Source organism: Apiotrichum porosum (genome assembly GCF_003942205.1).
Source record: "Apiotrichum porosum strain DSM 27194 chromosome Unknown scaffold_2, whole genome shotgun sequence".
NCBI lineage: Eukaryota > Fungi > Basidiomycota > Tremellomycetes > Trichosporonales > Trichosporonaceae > Apiotrichum > Apiotrichum porosum.
This window is the reverse complement of record NW_021167109.1, coordinates 2,721,021-2,741,305: the sequence shown is the minus strand read 5'-3', so window position 1 is coordinate 2,741,305 and position 20,285 is coordinate 2,721,021. Positions and strand designations below refer to the sequence as shown.

Here is a 20,285-nt window from a genome sequence, read left to right as displayed (position 1 = left end):
CGCATGGGCTGGCGTACCACTTGCAAACAGAACATTCCTCGGTGCTACTATACACATCAGCCTACAAGTGTGTGAAGCATGCTGTCAAGAACGTCTCAGAACTTTCGATCAGGGGGTTGTGCTCAGCGGACGTGTGAGGCACAGCAGGCCCACCTGCCCCTTCAACAGATAAACTGCAGGCATGGAGGCACCCTCTCGTCCTCCTCTGGGCCGCCGGCCCAGCCCACGGTGACAACGCACAACGAAGCAATGCACATCGTGTCAAAAAAGCATATTGTAAACGTCTGAGCGGCAGAGTAGAAGCGGGGCTTGGACCGACTGCGGCACCGCGCCACTGACGCCGGGGTCAACGCCATCAAGGGACGAGGACAATAGGAGGCCAACAAGTCGTTTGATTGTTCTTCTCTCTCCATACATTGTGTGTCCGCCCCACATCACTCCACATGGCCTCATGCCTCATACATACACCTAGGTGAACATGGCGCTCGCCGCGTACGGTGACATAACACTGCTTACGGCCAAGATTCTGGGACGAGTCAAGCCTGCAGCACCCTCGGACCGCAGGCTGCCAAGCCCCCGGCGACCGATGGTCCATGGACACGACCCGTCGCTGCAAGTTCCCTTGCCATACAAACAATGCGACATGGTCCGCACCATAGTGATTAACAGCGCATACACACCTCGGCCTCCATGTACAGAGCCGAGGTGCTTCACCAGCCCGAGCCCCCGATGCGCTACACCAAACGCAAACGGCGCGAGTGTAGAAAGGAGACATATGGCTGCAAAAGTATACTAGTATTGACCCAACACTTATTCTAACATCCACCACCCCACACCATGTCCCTCATTGGGGGCTTCAACTTTGGGCCGAACGACCGGACCGAACAATCAGACGGTGTTCCCCACTCCCCCCACACTAAGGACATTTTAAGACACGAACGGCACTTGTCGCAGCAGGACGAGACTCTTGGTGATCCCGAGACCACTCTTAAGTCCAAGCAGCATGTAGCCAGCCTCGCCCGCCAGTTTTCCCGCGACTCCCTGGCCGGCAAAGAAGACATCTTCAACTACGTCAAAGGCAGCCACCTCGACCCCTTCAGCGAGACGTTTGACGCCCAACAGTGGACCAAACAGCTCACTGAGGTCAGCCGTAATGAGGGCCGTCTCAGTCGCACGAGCGGTGTCGCTTTCCGCAACTTGGGAGTGTACGGCTATGGTTCAGAGGCAGGTGAGTGTGGGGACCGTGATATACATAGACCTTTGATCACACTGGCTAATGCTTCCCAGACTACCAGCAGACGGTCGGCAACATCTTCTACCACTTGCTGCAGCAGGCTCGTGACCACCTCGGCCACAGTCGCCGCAAGGTCCAGATCTTGACGGGCTTTGACGGTGTGCTCGATTCGGGCGAGATGCTTGTCGTTCTTGGACCTCCCGGCAGTGGCTGTACTACCTTCCTCAAGACGATTGCAGGGAACATGCACGGCATCTACCTCGACGAAGGCGTCGAGATGAACTACCGCGGTATCACTTTGGAGCAGATGAACAGCCAGTTCCGCGGAGAGTCCATCTACACTGCCGAGGTCGACGTTCATTTCCCCAAGCTCCTTGTGGGCGACACCCTTGCGTGAGTCTTGACTTTTAAAGTGCACTCGCTGATATCACAGGTTTGCCGCTCGCGCTCGCGCCCCCGTCAATCCTCCTGGCGGGCTAAGCCAAGCCAAGTTTGCCTCGTACATGAAGGATATCGTCATGGCCGTGTTTGGTATCACGCACACCATTAACACCAAGGTTGGGAACGACTTCATCCGTGGCGTGTCTGGCGGCGAGCGCAAGCGTGTGACTATTGCCGAGGCGACTCTTGCCGGCGCCCCGCTGCAATGTTGGGACAACTCGACGCGTGGTCTCGACTCTGCCAATGCGCTCCAGTTCTGCAAGACCATTCGCGCCCAGACCGAGTACTTTGGCACGACCGCCGTGGTTGCCATTTACCAGGCACCACAGGTTGCCTATGACATTTTCGACAAGGTGTCGGTCATTTACGATGGCCAACAAATCTTCTATGGTCGTTGTGACATGGCCAAGGACTTCTTCGTGCGCATGGGTTTCCACTGCCCGCGCGAGCAAACGACTCCAGACTTCCTCACGTCCCTCACGAGCCCTAACGAGCGTCAGGCCCGGTGGGGATTCGAGCATACCGTACCGACAAACGCGGACGAGTTTGTTCGGCGTTGGAAGGCTAGCCCCGAGTATGAGCAGCTCTTGGCCGATATCACCGCCTTTGAGCAGCGCCATCCTGTCAATGGCGAAGAGTATGACAAGTTCCTCGCGTCTCGTCGCCAACAGCAGTCCAAACACGCACGCGTCAAGTCCCCCTACACGCTCTCATACGGCGGCCAGATCAAACTCTGCCTTATTCGTGGCTACCAGCGCCTCGCCTCCGACCCTTCAATGGTCGTAGCCATGCTTATCGGCAACAGTGTTATGGCCCTCATCACCAGCTCTATATTCTACAACCTTCGTAAGCTTGGCCTTTTACATCCCGGCTAACGCTTCCCAGCTTCCACCACCGGCTCCTTCTTCTCTCGTTGCGCCGCTCTGTTCTTCGCCATTCTCCTCAACGCGTTCAGTTCGGCCCTCGAGATTCTCACCCAGTACGCCCAGCGTCCTATTGTGGAGAAGCACAACGAGTATGCCTTCTACCGTCCATCCGCAGAAGCGTTTGCCTCGATCCTGTGCGATATCCCGTACAAGCTTATGAACGCCGTTGCCTTCAATACTGTCACCTAGTGGGTTCCAGCCACGGCAGTCCTATAACTGACTGCGAAGCTTCATGGTCAACCTTCGCCGCGAGCCAGGCGCATTCTTCTTCTTCTTCCTCGTCACCTTTTTGCTCACCATGACCATGTCAATGCTGTTCCGTGCCATTGCTTCAATCTCCCGCACACGTGAGCAGGCAATGCCGCTGGCTGGTCTCATGATCCTCTCGCTGGTCCTCTACACGGGTTTCACTATTCCGAAAGCGTACATGCTGGGTTGGGCAAGCTGGATTCGGTTTATCAACCCCATCGGATAGTGAGTCATCTCTTTGGAAACCAGGATCTGGTCTAATGGTCTCCCCAGCGGTTTCGAATCGCTCCTCATCAACGAGTTCACCAACCGTAACTTCACTTGTTCGCAGTTTATTCCGTCCATGGGACCATATGTCAACGTCACCGGGCTCGCCAGAGTGTGCACCACGGTTGGTGCCGCGGCAGGCGCTGACTTTGTCAATGGCGACACGTACCTGTGGGAAGCCTACGGGTACAAGCACAGCCACAAGTGGCGCAACGTCGGCTTCATCATCTGCCTCATGCTGTTTTTCATGTTCCTCTACCTCCTCGCTACTGGTACGTGTGCCATGGGTAATGCGAGTATGCCAGCTGACGGTCTCGGAAGAGTCGATTCAGGCCCGAAAGTCCAAGGGCGAGGTCCTCATTTACCCGCGTCTCAGGATCCCCGACGAGTTTAAGCACAAGGGCAAACAGGATGACGCCGAGGCCGCCATGGCTGGAGCTGCACGTAAGGCTCATCTCGCCAATGACACCAAAGGACAACCAGAGCTCGAAGACACTGTCATTCAAAAGCAGACAAGCCTCTTTTCGTGGCAAGACGTCACACTTGACATCAAAATCAAGGGCGAACCTCGCCGTCTGTTGGACCACGTTGACGGTTGGGTCAAGCCTGGTACTTTGACTGCGTTAATGGTAAGCGAACCATTTCTCTGCCCTAACTGACACTACAGGGTGTCTCTGGTGCCGGAAAGACAGTTCTTCTCGACACCCTCGCCGAGCGCATGACTCTTGGCGTTATCGGTGGCGATGTTCTCGTCGACGGTAGCCCACGTGATCAATCATTCCAACGCAAGATTGGCTACGTTCAACAGCAAGATCTGCATCTTGAGACATCCACTGTGCGTGAGGCCCTTCGCTTCAGTGCCTGTCTTCGTCAACCTCGCTCGGTGCCCCGCAAGGAAAAGTACGACTACGTCGAGGAGATCCTCAAGCTCCTGGAGATGGACACCTATGCAGAGGCCGTGGTTGGAACTCCCGGAGAGGGTAAGATTTGGTTTGTAGATAAGCACTGCAGCTGACTCGTGCAGGCCTCAACGTAGAGCAGCGTAAGCGCCTCACCATTGCCGTGGAACTGGTGGCCAAGCCCCAGCTCCTTTTGTTCCTCGACGAACCGACTTCCGGCCTTGACTCGCAAACTTCATGGAACATTCTCAAGCTGCTTGAAAAGCTCACGGCCCACCAGCAAGCCATCCTCTGTACCATCCACCAGCCGTCGGCTATGCTTTTCCAGCAGTTTGACCGGCTTCTGTTCCTCGCAAAGGGCGGCCGCCCAGTTTACTTTGGCAAGATTGGAAAGGGCTCAAGTGACCTTGTCGACTACTTTGTCCGCAACGGTGCCCCCCCTCCTCCAAAGGGCGGTAACCCTGCCGAGTGGATCTTCAATGCTATCGGTGCGGCCCCCGGTAGCCACACGGACGTTGACTGGGTCGAGGTGAGTGTCCTTTTTTTTGCTTTTATTATTTATTTATTTATTTATTTATTTATTTATTTTGGGGGGGGGGTCCCGTTTATTCTCTGACGGGTGGCGGCTGACACGAATTAGACTTGGAACAAATCTCCTGAAAAGGCCGAGGTACACGCCGAACTTACCCGCATTCGTGATGAGGGTGATGCACTGGCCGAGGTCCACCAAGATGATGGCCCGGTGCAAGATTCGTCTTACGCTGCGCCTTTCGGGGAACAACTCCGCGAAGTTTACGTCCGCATCATGCAGCAGTACTGGCGCACACCGACGTACATCTGGTCCAAGTTCCTGCTCACCAGTGTCACGGGGCTGTTTATAGGCTTCTCGTTCTTCAAGGCTGGCACATCTCAACAGGGTTTGCAAAACCAGCTGTTCAGTGTCTTCATGGTGAGCTTCATCGATCACAGTCGACCATGACGCTGACAACAACCCCAGGTGTTTACAACGTTCGGCCAGCTGTCACAACAAATCATGCCCACCTTCGTCACCCAGCGCAGCCTGTACGAAGTCCGCGAACGGCCGTCCAGGACCTACTCTTGGATCGTGTTCATGATGTCCAACATCCTGGCCGAAATTCCATGGGACCGTGAGTTGCCTGTTCTTGTAGTTGTCTAACTCCCGATAGTCGCTGTAGGCACGACCATGTTCTGCCAATGGTATTACCCGCCTGGGTTCTACCGCAACGCCATTGAAGCAGGACAAGTCACCGAGCGTGGCGGTCTCATGTGGCTCTACCTGGTCATCTTTATGCTTTTTATCTCCACGTTCACCCACATGGTCGTTGCCGGTGTCGAGCTCGCTGAAACGGCCAGTTTCTTCGCCAACTTCATGTTCTCCATGTCTCTGATCTTCTGCGGGTGAGTTGACCGGGGGGTTTTTTTTTTGGTGTTTGAGCAACGGCTAACTCGCCACCCAGTGTCATGGTCCCCAGGAGCAAACTGCCCGGTTTCTGGAAATTTATGAACCGCGTCTCCCCATTTACCTACTTTGTCGAAGGCATGCTCTCGGTCGCCACAGCCAACACCGAGGTCGTCTGCGCTGCCAACGAGTATCGCCCTATTGTGCCGCCCGGCAATCTCACCTGTGCCGAGTACATGGGCCCATACATGGCTGCTGCTGGTGGATACCTCAAAGACCCGAGTGCGATTACCAATTGCGAATTCTGCGCCATCTCATCCACCAACACGTTCCTCAAGAGCGTCGATGTCTATTACTCTCATCGCTGGCGTAACTGGGGCTTGATCTGGGTTTACATCGTGTTCAACATATCAGCGTCGTTGCTTCTTTACTGGTTCCTCCGTGTGGTGAGTAACAAAACTCCTCCGGACGACGATCAACAGCCGTGCTGACAATGCCCAACAGCCGCACAAGAAGTTGGACAGTACCAAAGAAGGCAAGCACCACCACCGCCGTCGCCGCCACTCTATCCTTTCGCGTCGTAGCTCGCGCGCTAGCCACAGCTCGCATCCAAACACGGCTGCCGAGACGCCGGTGGTCACCGAGAAGGCCCCACCTTTGCCCACAGATGTCTCGCCTCCCGGCAGCACACCGTCCGAGTCCATCAACCACGAGATTGCCTCGGTGACTACCCAGCTTTACGCTGAGAAACACACCAACGCGCCTCAGTCTTAATATTAGCATCGTATACAGAACCAAGAACTTTCCGCAGTATGTTATGTAATGTGCATGGTTTCTATCGCTGCTGTTGCCTTGTGTACTATTCCCTCTATCAAAGTGCCTGGGCACGGAGCTGGCGCTTCGTGTTATCCAACGACTCGATGACGATACGGCGCAAGGCGCCGGGCGCGTTCTTGTTCTCGGTGAGCCACAAGGCCGCCTGTTTCTCCACTGCGTTCTCGCCAATGGGGCCATATTCGATCGTTGTGCTAGGGAAGAGGCCCTTGACAAGGCGCGACGCCATGGTCATGCTCTTGGACTGCCACCACGAGGTAAGCAGCTCAAAATAGAGACCGTCGAAGGGGACGCGGTCAGAAACGTCGCCGGCATTGAAGCCCGAGATGAGGGCACCCTGGCGGTCGTTGGTGAGGTCTTGGCCCTCTGAAAGTTCCTCAAAGACGCGCTTCTTGGTGCTAGAGCCAGGCATGGACGCGAGGGCGCGGGCGAGGGCGGTGGCACCGTTCATCGTCTTGTCCTTGTGGTACTCGGCCTGGAGCTCGGTTTCGTCTGCGGCACCAAGGGCCGCGAGAGCGGCGAGCAGGCTCCAGCGCAGGGTCGGAGTGAGCTCGAGACCGGCAATGTCGCCATCCAGGACGTTACGGAGAGGTGCAACACCCTGCTTCTTGCTGTGACTGCCAAACGAGGCAAGGGCAGATGACCAAGCGCGCTGGAGGTCGGAACCGCCAGGAGCCTCGCGCAGACCGGTGTAGAGGGTCTCGATGAGCTGGTCGGCGGCAGCGTCGTGGGATGAGGGAGGGAGGTAGACAGAAATGGCGCCATTGGCATAGCCGAGGACGAGGGCGAGAATACCCGAGTCGGTCTCGGACCCGGCGTTGTTGTGGACGGCCTTGAGGAACTGCGAGGGGTGGAGCTTGGCGTCGCGGACCATGTTCCACAGTGCCGACCACGCAACCGCGCGGGTAATGGTTGAGTCGATAGTCGAGATCTGCTCCACGAGGACTTGCACGGACGCCTCGTCAAAGCGGAGCAGAGCGTAGGTAAGGTCTTCGTCGTTGGCAATGGCGAGGTCGACAACGGTACCAGCGGGCAGGGGAACCTCGACGCGGGGCTGGTCCAGAAGCACCGAGACGCTGGCGGTGCGTTCCACCTCGCCCTTTCCACGGGCAAAGGTTGAGACAGTCACGCGGTGGTTACGGGTGACAGGCTTTTGGCTGAGAACGTCGACAGACTCGGTGGTCACAAAGAGCTTGTCGCCTTCGCGAACGGTGGTGATGACCGAGGGCCCAGTAGTTTCGAGCCACGAAGGCACCCATTTCGAAAGATCGGCAGGCGAGGCCTCCTTGAGGCATTGGATGAAGTCATCCAAGGTAGTGGCACCAAACGCGTGCTTCTTGAAATATGCCTGCGAGGCAGCGAAGAAGGCGTCGCGGCCAGTATAGGCCATCAACTGCTTGATCACGGAGGCACCCTTGGCGTACGTGATACCATCAAAGTTCTGGCGAGCAGCCTCGAGGTCGGGAATGTCGGCAACAATGGCGTGGGTCGTAGGGAGGATATCCTGGGTGTAGGCCCACTGCTTGCGGGAGAGCGCAAAAGTGATCCAAGAGCCCTCAAAGCCCGCGGCCTCGGTGGCAGCAAGGTACCCAAGGAGGTCGGCAAACGACTCCTTGAGCCAAGTGTCGTTCCACCAGCATGGGGTGGCCAGGTTTCCGTACCACATATGAGTGAGCTCGTGCAAAATGACCTCTGCGCGTGACTCGCGCTGGGCGGTGCTGGCTGTTCCGCGGAACAGGTACGAATCAGCGCGCAGCGTGACAAGTCCAACGTGCTCCATGGCGCCAATGTTGTATTCCGGGAGGAAGACTTGTTCGTACTTGCCCCAAGGATAAGGGTACTTGAAGGCATCATCGAAGAAATCGAGACCCTGCTTGGTGATGCGGAAGATCTCGTCGGCCTCGAGGTACTGAGCCATTGAGCTACAGCACATGGCAGAGAGGGGAACCTCAAGTCCGCCCTTGCTCCAACTGTCGCGGACGACGTGATATGGCCCAACGGCAATCGCGGTAAGGTAAGTCGAGATTGGGAGGGTAGGCACAAGGGTGATTGTCTGGTCGTTGTCGCCAACCACGGCCGCTGCCACAGACTGGTTGCCAAACACTTCAGAACCGATCGGGGCCTTGACAAGAAACGTAAAGCGGCCCTTGAGGTCGGGCTGCTCGAAGCATGCGTAGACCCTGCGAGCGTCGGTAGGTTCAAAGTGGGTGTAGCCATAGGTCTTGCCGTCGACAACGTCGGTGAAGCGGTGGAGGCCTTCGCCAGTACGGCTGTAGACGCAGCGGGCTGCGACGGTGACCGTGTTTTCGCCGCTCTTGAGACCATTGATTGCCACCCGCGCGCCGTCATACTGGACCTCAAGAGGAGCATCGTTTACGGTGACGCTGGTGAGACTGTCGGCAACCAAATCAAGCCAAGTCGAGGGGCCAGTCGAGGTGAACTTGATCGTCGACACGGATGCGAAGGTGGTCGTCTTGGCGTCATTGATGTCGCTGAGGTCGAGCTCGATCTTGTAGGTGTCGACCTTCACTTGCTTGCTACGGCTGGCGCATTCATCGCGCGTGAGGTTTAGCTTATCGCTCATGGTCAAATGGATGAGGAATGTACAACAAGAGTTGCCGGCGACGTGGCTAAATCAACTTGCATCGCGTGGGTCACCTCCACCTGATCAAGTATGGACCATGGCATCGTCATGTACCGAGCCGATCACGTGACTATGACGGCTATATCCGACAATCAAGAAGATTGCACTCTTGCAAACGTCCATCAAATCTCTACAACTTGGCTGTGGGCTTGAGAATAGTATCAAACACTGCTACACCCTGCTTTCCAAGTGCAGTCGCGACAGCGACAGCCTTGGCACCTGCCGCCCTCATTCTCTTATAGCCCATGGCGTCAGACACGCCTCCCACACCGATAATGTCCACCGTGTCGGCCAGGCCGGCCTCGTTCAGGAGCTTTCGCAGAGTAACAACGTTGCCGAGGGAGAGAGGGTGAATGGCAGGTCCTGCCAGTCCGCCGAATCCACCGTCAGAGGGGAGAATGGCCGCACCAGCCGAGTCCAGGACGACACAGTTGCCAAGTGTGTTTGTACCTGTCAAGAACGAGATCTTCGGTTGAGCAGCTGCCACAGCGTTGACGAGCATGGTGAACTGGGAGGGACTGGTGTATGGTGGGGTCTTGAGACCGACTGGGATAGGTGGGTTTGCGGGCAGAGCACCGAGGTAAGCGGCTAGTTCGCTGGCGTCGTAGGCGGGAGGAGGATGGCCCGGCACGTTGGGGCATGAAAGGTTAATCTCCACAGCGAGCGGAGTGTGAACCTCAGATGCCAAAGCAATGACCCTGCGCACGGCGTCGGCGTTTGACTCGGGAGTCTCGCCTGTCACAGAAACGATAATGGGCTTGGAAGAGTTGGGAAACTCGGCCGCAAGCGTACGAACCCAGTCGAGGTAAGTTGCAAGGACGTGGGGGCTGAGACCAAAGCAATTCAGCGACCCAGAGTTTCCCAATGGCTGCTGAGATGGGAAGGACTGTGGCGCGACACCAGTGGACGAGGAAGAGTTGGAGGGGTCGTAGAACAGGAAGGTGTTCTTGGCGTCATCGTGAGGATATCCGTCCACAAGAGATGTGCGGGTCGTGATTGCGCCGGTGGAGGGCGATGCGTACAGCGGTCTCAAAAACGAGAGGTCCGATGCCCATGGACAAGCTGCATTGAGCAGTGGTGGCTCTAATGAGAGTCTGGGAGCCATGGTTGCGGATGGGAAGGTGTGAAGTGGTGCAGAGATAGGTCGGAGATCGGAGGAAAGCGATATGGGATCAGACGTCACGTGACCTCAGTGGCAGTGTGGCACCTGCGATCTTCGTCCTCCCACCATCCGTCCAACACCTCCGAACGTCCAACAACACCTCCAGGAGACCTCCAGATGCCTTGCAGACCAGGAAAAAGGAGAGAACTACCCCACCAGGGCTCGAACCTGGGACCTCGGAGTATGTTGCAAGTAACAGCTCCACGCGCTAACCAACTGAGCCATAGGGTAGACGATGTGTGTTTGTGCGTCACAAGAAGCAGTTACGTGACGTTGAATGTCAGGAGGGTGTCAGGCGGGCTTTGCCCAAGTGGGTGCCAGTGTTCTCATGATTGAGGGCTTTCTGGCAATCGACTTGCCTGGCATAAGACTCCCGTGTTTCCCTCAAATCTTCCCTGGGCATGTCATGGCCCTCATTGGCCAATGTCTTGACTTGGTGACGGCCCTTCGCCACCCACTGGGACTGAGCAGTCCGGCCCGTCTATGAATATGAAGACTTGTAGCAGTTGTAAACTGTACTATCAGCTGAGCCTCGGGCCTGGGCGTCGTGTGCTTCCTTGACGCCACAGAACTCGCGCCGCCGCGCCGATGCCACTCAAATGAACAACATCCTTACACCGTTGGTGAAACGGTATCATGCGTCGTTGCCATGTGCAAGCTCGACGCGGCAGGGGTTCGACTCCCTTACGGTGTAGATGCTGAGTACAAGAGTACTTGAGCAACTCCTTTTGGTCCTTGGGATGGTAGGAGACGGTGGAAAGAAGAGAAGGCATCAAACGGGGCAATTTGCACCCAAGTGGATACTATTTTCCGGAATTTCGGGTGGAAAGCGAAGATCCATCGTATGCATACATCGGATGTCACTATGATACGTCTTAGTTGGGCAGCGGCTGGAGCTTGAGGGCTGCGTTTCCAAACTGGATGAGGTAGTAGTCCGCGTCTGTTGTCAGTTGGCGGTTCCATCGTCCTCACTCACAGACTAGCCCGTGGTCCATGATAGGAACGGGCCCATACTGGTTGCCGTTCACGGTTGAGTGCTACTTGTCAGCTATACCTCATGTATGCACTCTCACCTCAAGGATCGTCTCCCACTCGCCCTCGCCGAAGTCAACCTTTACGTCCTTGAGGGAGGCCTCGCCAGTCTTGCATTCGCGAAGAACGTCGCGGACAAGCTGGAACGCTCTCTCCAAGTAAGCCTCGGCTGCGGTTGGATCCGTCGGACGAAGGATCTGGAACAGAATTAGCATACCGCAAGCCGCAATAGTGGCCGCAGATGCGTCATAAGGACAAGGCCTGGGGGCGTCAAAGTCCCTGCGATGTCAGCTGGGCGCCCACATGTGCAAACCTCGTAGCTCACCACCAGGGCACACCGGACTCGGGGAGAAGCGAGAGGAACTTGTCCGTAAGCTTTCGAGTGAGGTCAATGAAATCTTTGCGTCCAGTGCGCTGGGCTATCAGGAGTCAGCGCTTTGAATGCCACGGACTGGATACACTCACCCACTTGAGCAAAGCCGTGGATTGCCCAGGCCTGCCCGCGAGACCATGTGGACTCGTCCTGGTAGCCCTGGTGGGTCAAGCAACTCCCCACAGTTCCGTCACGGTTCAAGTTGACTACGTGGTACGTGGTAAAGTCGGGTCGGACATGTCCTTTAGCGGAGACTTCGGCCTGGCTGATTGCCACTTCGGCGTATTTCTTGTGGCCAGTGAGCTCGGTCGCAAGGAATAAGAGGTCAAGATTCATCTGGATTGTCAGTTCTCACGACGTTTCTTGGAACTCGCCATATTGTCAATGATGGTGAGGTAGTGCTCGTCTAGGTTGTCCTCGCGCCAGATATCCGGCTGGCCGACGCGAACCATCCGGTCCCAGCTGCGGATAGCGCCGACCTGGGGATCAAAACGGTCCACGAGCGAGTCCGCCGCGTCAATGACGACAGCCTTGGCCTCCTTAGAGTCGGTTAGGTCCAGATCCCTAGGTCTGATCAGCAACGCTTATCGCGTCCACCCATAACTCAGTCACACGTACTTGCCGTAGCTAAGCTGGAAGCGAAAGCCTTGGTCGTGGTTCGACGCAGGGTTTGCCATCCATTTGAAACCGTCCTGATACCTCCGAGCCAGGTCCGTTATCTCTTGTTCGGTGTAGCTGCTCTCGACCGCATTTGGGAGAAGGCGCTGACGCTCTACAAGGTCCCAAAGCAAGCCGACAAAGAATCCCTGAGTCCACGACGTCTCGTCTGTGGGTGTTCAGTACATGCCAACGTTTGCGGAGCTTACTGTCTTGGCACCAATATGCGTGACTGCCTTGGGGGGTGGTATAATGGGGAACTTTATCAATCGGCTGTCGACAGTCAGTACAGCTTACCCAGGCAAATAGGTGCACAGGCAACACACCTCCTGCTGGCCGTATTTCTTGGCGGCCTCGACCACCTTGATGGAGTCGCTGACGGCGTAGAGTTCGGGGAACGAGGCTGGGAGGTTGAGAAGTGTATCCATGGTCGTAAGAATAGGTGATGTGTGGGAACAGATGAACGGTAAGGAACTCCACTTATAAAGCTGGAGGACCACTCGCTGTTTGACACCATCTCAGCCTTGCAGCCGACTGACAATTGCCAAGCACCAACATAGCCGCATGGTGCATGGGGAGGTATGCCGGAGATACGCCGGACCTACGGACCTACGGTGAGGGAGCGGACATGACCGGTTGATCTCGTTTGGTGGCCGGCCCGTTGTCGGCCCGCTCCCCAGTGCGGGCACTTTGTCTGCTCCACCTATGTGCACACCTATCTCCTTGTGAATTCCGTCCGACCATCATCTTCCCATCCACATGCCTGTTGAACAATCATCTCTTCGGACCGAGTCACAGGCAGCCCGCCAAATGTATCCAATAAAGCGGATTTCAAAGGCATGCGAACCATGCCGCGTTCGAAGAATCAAATGTGAAGGACCACCGCCGTGCCAGGCTTGTTCCGCAGCTGGCGTGGAAACCTCATGCACAATACGCGTGAAGGCACGTCCCAAACGGTATGAACAAAAGTCATGTGCAGAAAAGATGCAGTTGTACTGACGACATGATACAGTGCGCCATCGTCCAAGCTACTGCAGCACTTGCAGGAACAGAGCTCGCCCTTGCTTGACATGTCGGCTTTGCCTGGTGCCGGAACCGAGACTCCAGGTTTGGCGACGATGCGATTGGCATCTACATCTATGGGCTCAAGGGATGTCACGACTGTCCCAACGGTGCATCTTGATGCTTCGACTGCACTCGATGACGCATTTACACCGAATCGGGGACCTCTGGATGAAGTTGAAGGATTATTAGGGCTGTGGTGCATTGACAAAGGTGTGTGACATGGGAGCGTGAGCGTCCTAACACCTCAGGTATCTCTGTCTCGTCCTTGATCTTCAAGGTCAATACGCGCCTAACGGATGTCCTTTCCACTCCGTTACCGCCAAGGCCGCTACGTTCAGAGCTGGAGGACCAGCTTATGCAGCACCTTTTAACGACGTCGCCAGACAACGCACGCAACGAAGCCGACCGCACCCTCCTTCGCTCGCTCTTTGGTCGATATCGAGCAGTGCCGAAATCCCTCAGAGACGACCAGACGGCCATGGTTTTGGCTGCCCTGTGTCTCGCCCGGTTTGAACAGCTCCGTCGAACAATGAACGACGGCATGTCGGTCACTAGTTTGGACACGCCTCGCGAAGACATCACCTATTACCAAATGGCCTGCCAAGCCCTCTCAGATTGGAACCGCCCATCACTTGCCGCCATCTGTGAGTTTTGGCCGTTGAAGGTGGATTCTGATATCTAGGGGCTCTCTACTACCTTGTCATGTACACAACTGGCATGGCAGGTCCAAACGAGACTAAGGACCTCATCAGGCAGTGGGCATGGCAGATAACCGAGCTCGGCATCCACCGCAGGGAGACGGCGTCACTCTACCAGCCACATGACCACGTCCAGTCGCTGTTTGGCGCCTACTTCTACACCGATATGTGAGTTCGATGAGGTATCATGATTCTGATAGCAGGTTTCGTGCACACCTTACCGACCTTCGACCATGCCTACCATTCGATGCCTTTGATGTGGACCCCGCCCCTCCTCCGCGAATGTTCCCGGAATGTCTAACAGAGTGCTCGTACTTTACTGCCAAGTTTCTGGCCGACCTTGCAGATCCGGGCATTGATACCACGTCGCATGCGTATGTCACTTCGGCAGAGGCGACATGGATGCCCAACATGCGTGAACTGCGCCATTCTAAAGACGTTGGCACGCCAAAATACATTGTTGCCTGGTCGCAACTGCGGTACAACTGGTAGGTGTCCTCCTGTCGAGTCTGGGCTCACTTCTCAGGCTCCGTTGCCTGCTCTATATTCCACACTTGCAGCACCAAAACCTGGCCCCCAATGCCTTTTCCACTATAGGCCGAGCAGTCGGGCAGATTCTCAACACGTATGTCGACCTCATCAGCATCAACCACCTCAACCCGTCATGGCCGCAGTTGCAGCGTCTGGTCATTACAGGCCAGCTACTTATTCTTTGCTATGACGCCGGCGAGTTCCACAAACGAGAAGGACAGCAACTATTCCAGCTCATGATCGACCTCCTTGACAAGCACCAGAATACTTGGCCCGTCTGCTCAGACCTGATCCTGGGTTTTCAAGCGGCGGCACAGGCATTTGGTAAGCACAAGTTGAGGATGCAACACAGCTGACAGTTAGACATTGTCGTTAGCCCTGAGTTATCACTGCCCTTCGACCCTCAGTCGGTGGGCAGCGTGGACAATGTCAACCTTTCGTTCTTCCCCTACGACCTCGGCCTCGACTTCGACTTCTCCGCGTTTCTCTGACATGACCAAAAATCACGTGTTGTAATAATGTATACCAATTCACAAACATGCCAAAAGGTCTGGCCCTGCTTGCCGCTCTACAGTAGTCGGCCCGTCCCCATGGGGCTGTGCGTGGCGTGACCTTCTCAATCTGGCTGCCTGCTGTCCCTGCCACTCCACTGCGGATTGTGGAGAAGACTGATTGCGGCCCGCCGGCCCGTTGGTCCCTTCTTGTGTGCTCCCTTGGGAGTCGAGATCTTGCTCCACAGGACCCGGTTAGCGGAGACACGCGCCGTCATCATGTCGTTCAGTCGACGTACACGTTGCCAAGTTGCCAAGGGAGGTTGGCAGGAGATAACACGGAATTACCGGCCCGCTTGCCACCCCTGGGAGATGCGCCGGAGATACCCCACATATGAACCACACACACACATGCTCCTTGCCCACATCCTCTCCCCTTCTCTCAGTCCTCAACACCATCCTCGTACCCCAGCTGTAATACCGGCCCCGTGGGGATCATTGCACGGGGGAGGATATACAGGCAAACACATGACTGCGTTTCGCGGGTGCAACGCCGACACGGTCAAAGGACATACCGATCAAGCCACAAGATTGCTCCACTCTCGCAGCAAAGCGCGAACAGTTCATAAAGCCAGGCATTGGGCTGTCGACAGGATCCCCACCCTCCAGGAAGACACACTTCGATAACTCTTCTTCACAACCTACTACGCCCACAACATACCAACACCCTCCGCCCGCTTGTCTACAATGGTGCAAGTTCACGACGACGTTAAGCCGGCCTACGCCGAAGACCAAATCGAAACCAAACAAGACCTGCAGCTTATGGAACATGTCGAGGACACTGAGGCCGACGGCTATGTCGACCCGACGTTAGTTCTTACTGAGGCTGATAACAAGCGGCTCAGGCGCCGCATCCACCGTCGGTCAGTCCACGGTTGACCTGTTATTCTTAAACTAACCGAAACAGTATTTTGCCTCTCCTCTGTCTTGGTTATCTTTGCCAGGCTCTGGACAAGGTATGTTTTCCTTGACTGCCGTAGACGAGAGCTAATGTAATCAGGGAACGATCTCCGCGGCATCGTGAGTGTTCAGCCAAGCCGCAGATCACACGTCACAGACTGACGAGCCCAGGATCATGAACTGGATCACGGACGTCGGTGCTGTCGGCCAGGACTACGCCCTCACCACCACCGTTTTGTGGTGTGGTATCATTCTCGCAGAGCCATTTGTTCGTTGCTGCGGGTCATGGGAGTACATCTACTGACGCTACAGGCCAACCAACTCATCCGTCGTCTTCCAATGGCTAAGCTTCTGGCCGGAGGCATTGTCATTTGGTCGGTCGTGAGTACATATTGCCACCTTTGTATACAGCAATGCTCATCGTGCAGCTCCTCTTGGGTATCGGCTTCTCCATGAGCATGCCTCCCGTCTTTGCCCTCAGGTTCCTGCTTGGTTTCTTCGAGTCGCTTATCGGCCCCGTTTTAATCTCAATCATGGTCCAGTGGTACACTGTGGCTGAGCAGCCTTTCGTCACTACCATGTGGCAGTGAGTCTCCTCTCGATCCTCTCCGCACCGCTCAGACAAAACGTACTGACTTGTTAAGGTGCATGCTCGGCACAGCCAACGCTTTCACAGCACTTCTTGCCGTAAGTTGCATGTTCCATGCAGATCTAACGTAGCAGTACGGCTTCTATCACATTCAAAACGGCAAGCTCAAGTCTTGGCAGTGGCTGCATATCACCATCTCCCTCATCTCTTTCACTTGTGCCGGTTAGTCTTGCCCCAAGTAGAGCACATTTTTCCACCCATGCTGACCCATCCCAGTTATCATCTTCATCTTCCTTCCGGACTCGCCCACAAAGGCCCGTTGGGCGTCCAAGGACGAGAAGAAGATGCTCGTCGAGCGTGTGCGCTCCAACAACCAAGGACTCAAGCAGAAGCGCTTCAAGCGCGAACAAATGGTTGAGGCACTCACCGACCCCTTCTCGGCATGCCTCTTCCTTCTGTGCGTGTTCAACACGCTTGTCGTGGGCGGTATCGGCACGTTCGGCGGCCTCTTGATTACCAAAGCGTTTGGATTCAGCGTGAGTAGTCACCTAGTACTAAGAAACTATCGCTAAACTCTACAGAACCTGCACGCCCAGTTGCTCAATATTCCTGTCGGAGTCGTTAGCATCCTCACATTCGTCCTCATGGGGTATGTGCTCCCACGGTTTGCCTTGCGTGACCAGGCGCTGACCAGCCAGATTCCTCGTCAAGCGTACCGGCCAGACCTGTCTTTGCATGATCGGATTCACCATTCCCAACATCGTTGGCACGATTGTGCTCCTCACCGTCGCTCCCAGCGACAAGACCAAAGGTCCTCTGGTCTTCGCATACTACATCATGCAGATCTACGGCGCAGTGAGTTTCTCGCATCTCAACTGTCAACTGACAATCCAGTGCTACCCCGCCATCCTCATGCTCCTCGCCCGCAACAGCGCTGGACACACCAAGAGGTCGATCACCTATGCGATCACTTGTGAGTCCTGGATTGGTTTCTGTAACGAAGCAGCACTTGCTAACCTCGCAAGTCTGCGGATGGGCCTCTGGCAACGCGGCCGCGCCGCAGCTGTTTAACTCGCGCTGGGCGCCACGCTACTTCAACAGTCTCTACATCCACCTGGGCTGCTACGCGTGCTTCATTGGCATGGCCCTTCTCACTCGCCAGATCCTTTCCACCCGCAACAGCAAGAAAATTGCTGCCGCTGAGGCCAAGGAGCTGGTTGAGGGCAGGGGCCTTGCGAACCTCCACGCTTTCGAGGACTTGACTGATATCCAGGTGAGCAGCTTGGGATGTGGGGAGGTAGCAGCTGACAATTTAGAACCCCGACTTCCGCTACTGCCTTTAACGGCTGTTGGATCTGGGGAAGACGAAAAAGTGGGACGTGGGAGATGTTCGAGGTTGTTGTGGCAGCAGATACTCTCGAGAATGTTACGACTGAAGCTCATAAAGGCACTCTGCACAGCCACAGGAATGTGGTGGCTGCAAGTGGAATTGACGGCCGCATCCTCCCGCTCTGCACAAGTATTGTGATGACCGATTGGGTCATCCGGTGACGAAGGGAGCTCGGCACAACCAGGGCGTATGAACCTGCAGCGTGCAGCGAGAGAGCGGCGCATGGGCCCCTGTGCGACGGATCTCAAAATGACATGTTATGGGGAATCGTAGCGCCCAGAAGATTTGGCGGGGTGGGAATGAGTGTGGCAAGCTTCGGGGTTCTTGTGATGACATGATACTCTGACCGCTGCCGCAGGCATCCCCATAAGAGGGTAGCAGCACGCCCTGGAGCTTTAAGACTTCCTCATCTTTCTTCACTCCCAACACTCCCGCGTACAAACTCATCACCTACCATTTACCATGCCTATCAAGCGTGAGCGCGAGCACGACGACTCGGACTCTTCGGCGACCAACACCAAGGTGAGCCCCTGCACATACCCTAATGCCGGCCGATCCGCTGACCCAAGGTCAGAAGTCACGTAGCGCGTGGACCAAAGAAGAAGAACCTCTTTGGCGCCAGGTTGCGGTCCAGGTACTCAAGGACAACATGGTCGCTGCTGCTCGTGCCTCGGGACACTTTCCAGGCCGCTGCCTTGGCTCACACCTCAGACCCTTTGTGAGTTGCAGCTCCGTTCTGTATGTCACTAACCGGTCAAGCTCGGTCAAGTGAAAGGCATTCCAATCAAGCGGTCGGCTGCCAACACGAAGACGGCTGGCAACAAGAAGTCGACTGCCGCCAAGGAGAAGTAAGGGGGCGTGGAGGGCGTAGGAAGTCGTGTGATGTATCCATGTGACCATGCTATGCTTTGCCCTTTCCCGTCTCCACTGGATCTGATTGCCTGACGGGATAAGGGCGTGGCAACTTGTGTGCCCCAAGCTTGTGGGTCCTTGCGCTGCGTCCAGTCACCCTTGGCGGGCAGACAACATATAAAGAGCCAGGGGATAACTGTCGGCCCGGTAGGTCTCCTTGTTCTTCATCAACATCATCCTCCACAGTCGCCTCCCGCTACATACCAACAGCAACCGAACCCTCAACACCAACCAAACCCTGTCAACCACACACCGTCCTTCAAATGGTGAAGCGCAAGGCTGAAGAGAGCGACAGTGCTCCAGAGGTGGGTTCCCCATTACTAAATCTTTGGTACACTCGCCACCGTCGTGTCGCTGACGTGCGCAGTCAAAGGCGTCGCCCTCGAGGAAGAAGGACTGGACCCCCAAGGAGGAAGCTATCTGGCTCGAGATTGCCTCCAAGGTTCTCAAGGACAACATGTACAGCGCAGTCAAGGCCGATGGACGCCTTACGGGACGCTCTAGGTCTACCATTCACTCTCACGTCACCGCGTTCATCGTCAGTCCCCATGCAACGAAGCACCAAACGGGTCACGCTGGAAGCTGACTGGCAGAACAACTTCGTCAAAACTTGGAAGAAGTGATTGGAAGTGGGTGCGCACCCTCTCGGAAGGCTAGTCCCATGAAGATAACACGGGGATTTCGGTAGCAGTGTGAATGAAGCTGGGTCCCGTTTGCTGCATCACATCAGCAATCAACTGTCAGCGGCCAGTGGCCAGTGTGTGGTGGCGGCGATCTTCTCACATTTCGCCACCTTTTTTCCGCCACTCTTCCGCAGTGTGACTGATGAGCTCTGATGGTTCTGTGTGTGCTGTCTCAGGTCGAGAACATTGGGGAATCCTGTTCTTGAGATGCGTGTGCACATTATATCCCCCATCACCCTCGCCTCTTTCCTTCTTCCCATCGTGCACCATAGCACCAAAACAACCGCGCCATGCCTCGCCCCGCTCCTGACTATATCAAGCGAATGGAGAATACCTGCAACTGTCCAGAGGACCAGGTACGTTCTCAACCCAGTTAGCTCGCATGCATATCTAAATCCACAGCTCCAATTCATTCTCCCCATTGGTTTCATGATCTACCAGCGCAACTCAGAGTTCATGCGGTACCACTCTATGAGGTCACCGGATCCCAACGCCACCGACGTGGCCAACTTGGCTCCCATCCTCGAGGTTGAGATGCCGTTCGCTCTCGAGGGATATGGAATCCCCGGTAATCAGGCTGAACAGTATTCTCAGTTATACGTGAGTGGGGTGTGGCCTGTTGCTTGCGGGGTTACTGTGCTGAAAAGTCCAGCTCAACCACATGCGTCACAGCGGCTGGGGCAGATGGGACCAGCAGGGACCGTGGCCCACTCCGCCGCCTCCGCCTCTTCCTGCGCCACCACCCCGCCGTAAGCGTAGTTGTGTCGTGATGTGATCATTGTACCATTGTGTTTGAGAATGTTAAAGTGTGAAGTACTGGAACCTAAG

The 20,285-nt window shown here is 55.8% G+C and overlaps 8 protein-coding genes and 1 non-coding gene across 9 annotated transcripts; 5 read left to right on the top strand and 4 right to left on the bottom strand.

Annotated features, from left to right (window-relative positions):
* Positions 1–837: 837 nt before the first annotated feature.
* EHS24_005080 (uncharacterized protein) lies at positions 838–6,210 on the top strand (the record flags this gene model as incomplete). Its single annotated transcript, XM_028620619.1, has 14 exons — positions 838–1,228; positions 1,288–1,627; positions 1,668–2,521; positions 2,561–2,789; positions 2,830–3,075; positions 3,124–3,389; positions 3,439–3,746; positions 3,785–4,097; positions 4,142–4,545; positions 4,657–4,965; positions 5,014–5,164; positions 5,204–5,435; positions 5,495–5,882; positions 5,941–6,210. 14 exons carry the CDS (start codon positions 838–840, stop codon positions 6,208–6,210), a joined length of 4,701 nt encoding a protein of 1,566 aa, XP_028479591.1.
* Positions 6,211–6,307: 97 nt separating this feature from the next.
* On the bottom strand, positions 6,308–8,854 carry EHS24_005079 (uncharacterized protein; the record flags this gene model as incomplete). The annotated part of the gene is made up of 1 exon (XM_028620618.1): positions 6,308–8,854. The coding sequence occupies one exon, from the start codon at positions 8,852–8,854 to the stop codon at positions 6,308–6,310; it is 2,547 nt and encodes an 848-aa protein (XP_028479590.1).
* A 190-nt stretch (positions 8,855–9,044) lies between these two features.
* On the bottom strand, positions 9,045–10,019 carry URA1 (dihydroorotate dehydrogenase; the record flags this gene model as incomplete). Its single annotated transcript, XM_028620617.1, has 1 exon — positions 9,045–10,019. The coding sequence occupies one exon, from the start codon at positions 10,017–10,019 to the stop codon at positions 9,045–9,047; it is 975 nt and encodes a 324-aa protein (XP_028479589.1).
* A 204-nt stretch (positions 10,020–10,223) lies between these two features.
* EHS24_005077 lies at positions 10,224–10,307 on the bottom strand. The gene has a single exon. It is a non-coding gene; the product is annotated as a tRNA-Asn (tRNA).
* A 49-nt stretch (positions 10,308–10,356) lies between these two features.
* Positions 10,357–12,566, bottom strand: EHS24_005076 (uncharacterized protein; the record flags this gene model as incomplete). Its single annotated transcript, XM_028620616.1, has 10 exons — positions 10,357–10,557; positions 10,929–10,993; positions 11,053–11,089; positions 11,150–11,387; positions 11,434–11,527; positions 11,574–11,687; positions 11,837–12,045; positions 12,100–12,307; positions 12,348–12,411; positions 12,465–12,566. The coding sequence occupies 10 exons, from the start codon at positions 12,564–12,566 to the stop codon at positions 10,357–10,359; spliced, it is 1,332 nt and encodes a 443-aa protein (XP_028479588.1).
* Positions 12,567–13,208: 642 nt separating this feature from the next.
* EHS24_005075 (uncharacterized protein) lies at positions 13,209–14,923 on the top strand (the record flags this gene model as incomplete). Its single annotated transcript, XM_028620615.1, has 6 exons — positions 13,209–13,413; positions 13,452–13,847; positions 13,886–14,069; positions 14,105–14,389; positions 14,428–14,756; positions 14,796–14,923. 6 exons carry the CDS (start codon positions 13,209–13,211, stop codon positions 14,921–14,923), a joined length of 1,527 nt encoding a protein of 508 aa, XP_028479587.1.
* Positions 14,924–15,670: 747 nt separating this feature from the next.
* EHS24_005074 (uncharacterized protein) lies at positions 15,671–17,815 on the top strand (the record flags this gene model as incomplete). Its single annotated transcript, XM_028620614.1, has 14 exons — positions 15,671–15,846; positions 15,891–15,939; positions 15,984–16,003; positions 16,055–16,151; positions 16,196–16,264; positions 16,312–16,469; positions 16,528–16,570; positions 16,607–16,694; positions 16,749–17,008; positions 17,054–17,121; positions 17,171–17,327; positions 17,367–17,445; positions 17,498–17,745; positions 17,789–17,815. The coding sequence occupies 14 exons, from the start codon at positions 15,671–15,673 to the stop codon at positions 17,813–17,815; spliced, it is 1,539 nt and encodes a 512-aa protein (XP_028479586.1).
* A 509-nt stretch (positions 17,816–18,324) lies between these two features.
* EHS24_005073 (uncharacterized protein) lies at positions 18,325–19,397 on the top strand (the record flags this gene model as incomplete). Its single annotated transcript, XM_028620613.1, has 6 exons — positions 18,325–18,384; positions 18,437–18,580; positions 18,622–18,710; positions 18,926–19,079; positions 19,142–19,312; positions 19,368–19,397. The coding sequence occupies 6 exons, from the start codon at positions 18,325–18,327 to the stop codon at positions 19,395–19,397; spliced, it is 648 nt and encodes a 215-aa protein (XP_028479585.1).
* Positions 19,398–19,747: 350 nt separating this feature from the next.
* On the top strand, positions 19,748–20,232 carry EHS24_005072 (uncharacterized protein; the record flags this gene model as incomplete). The annotated part of the gene is made up of 3 exons (XM_028620612.1): positions 19,748–19,813; positions 19,860–20,057; positions 20,110–20,232. The coding sequence occupies 3 exons, from the start codon at positions 19,748–19,750 to the stop codon at positions 20,230–20,232; spliced, it is 387 nt and encodes a 128-aa protein (XP_028479584.1).
* Positions 20,233–20,285: the final 53 nt, after the last annotated feature.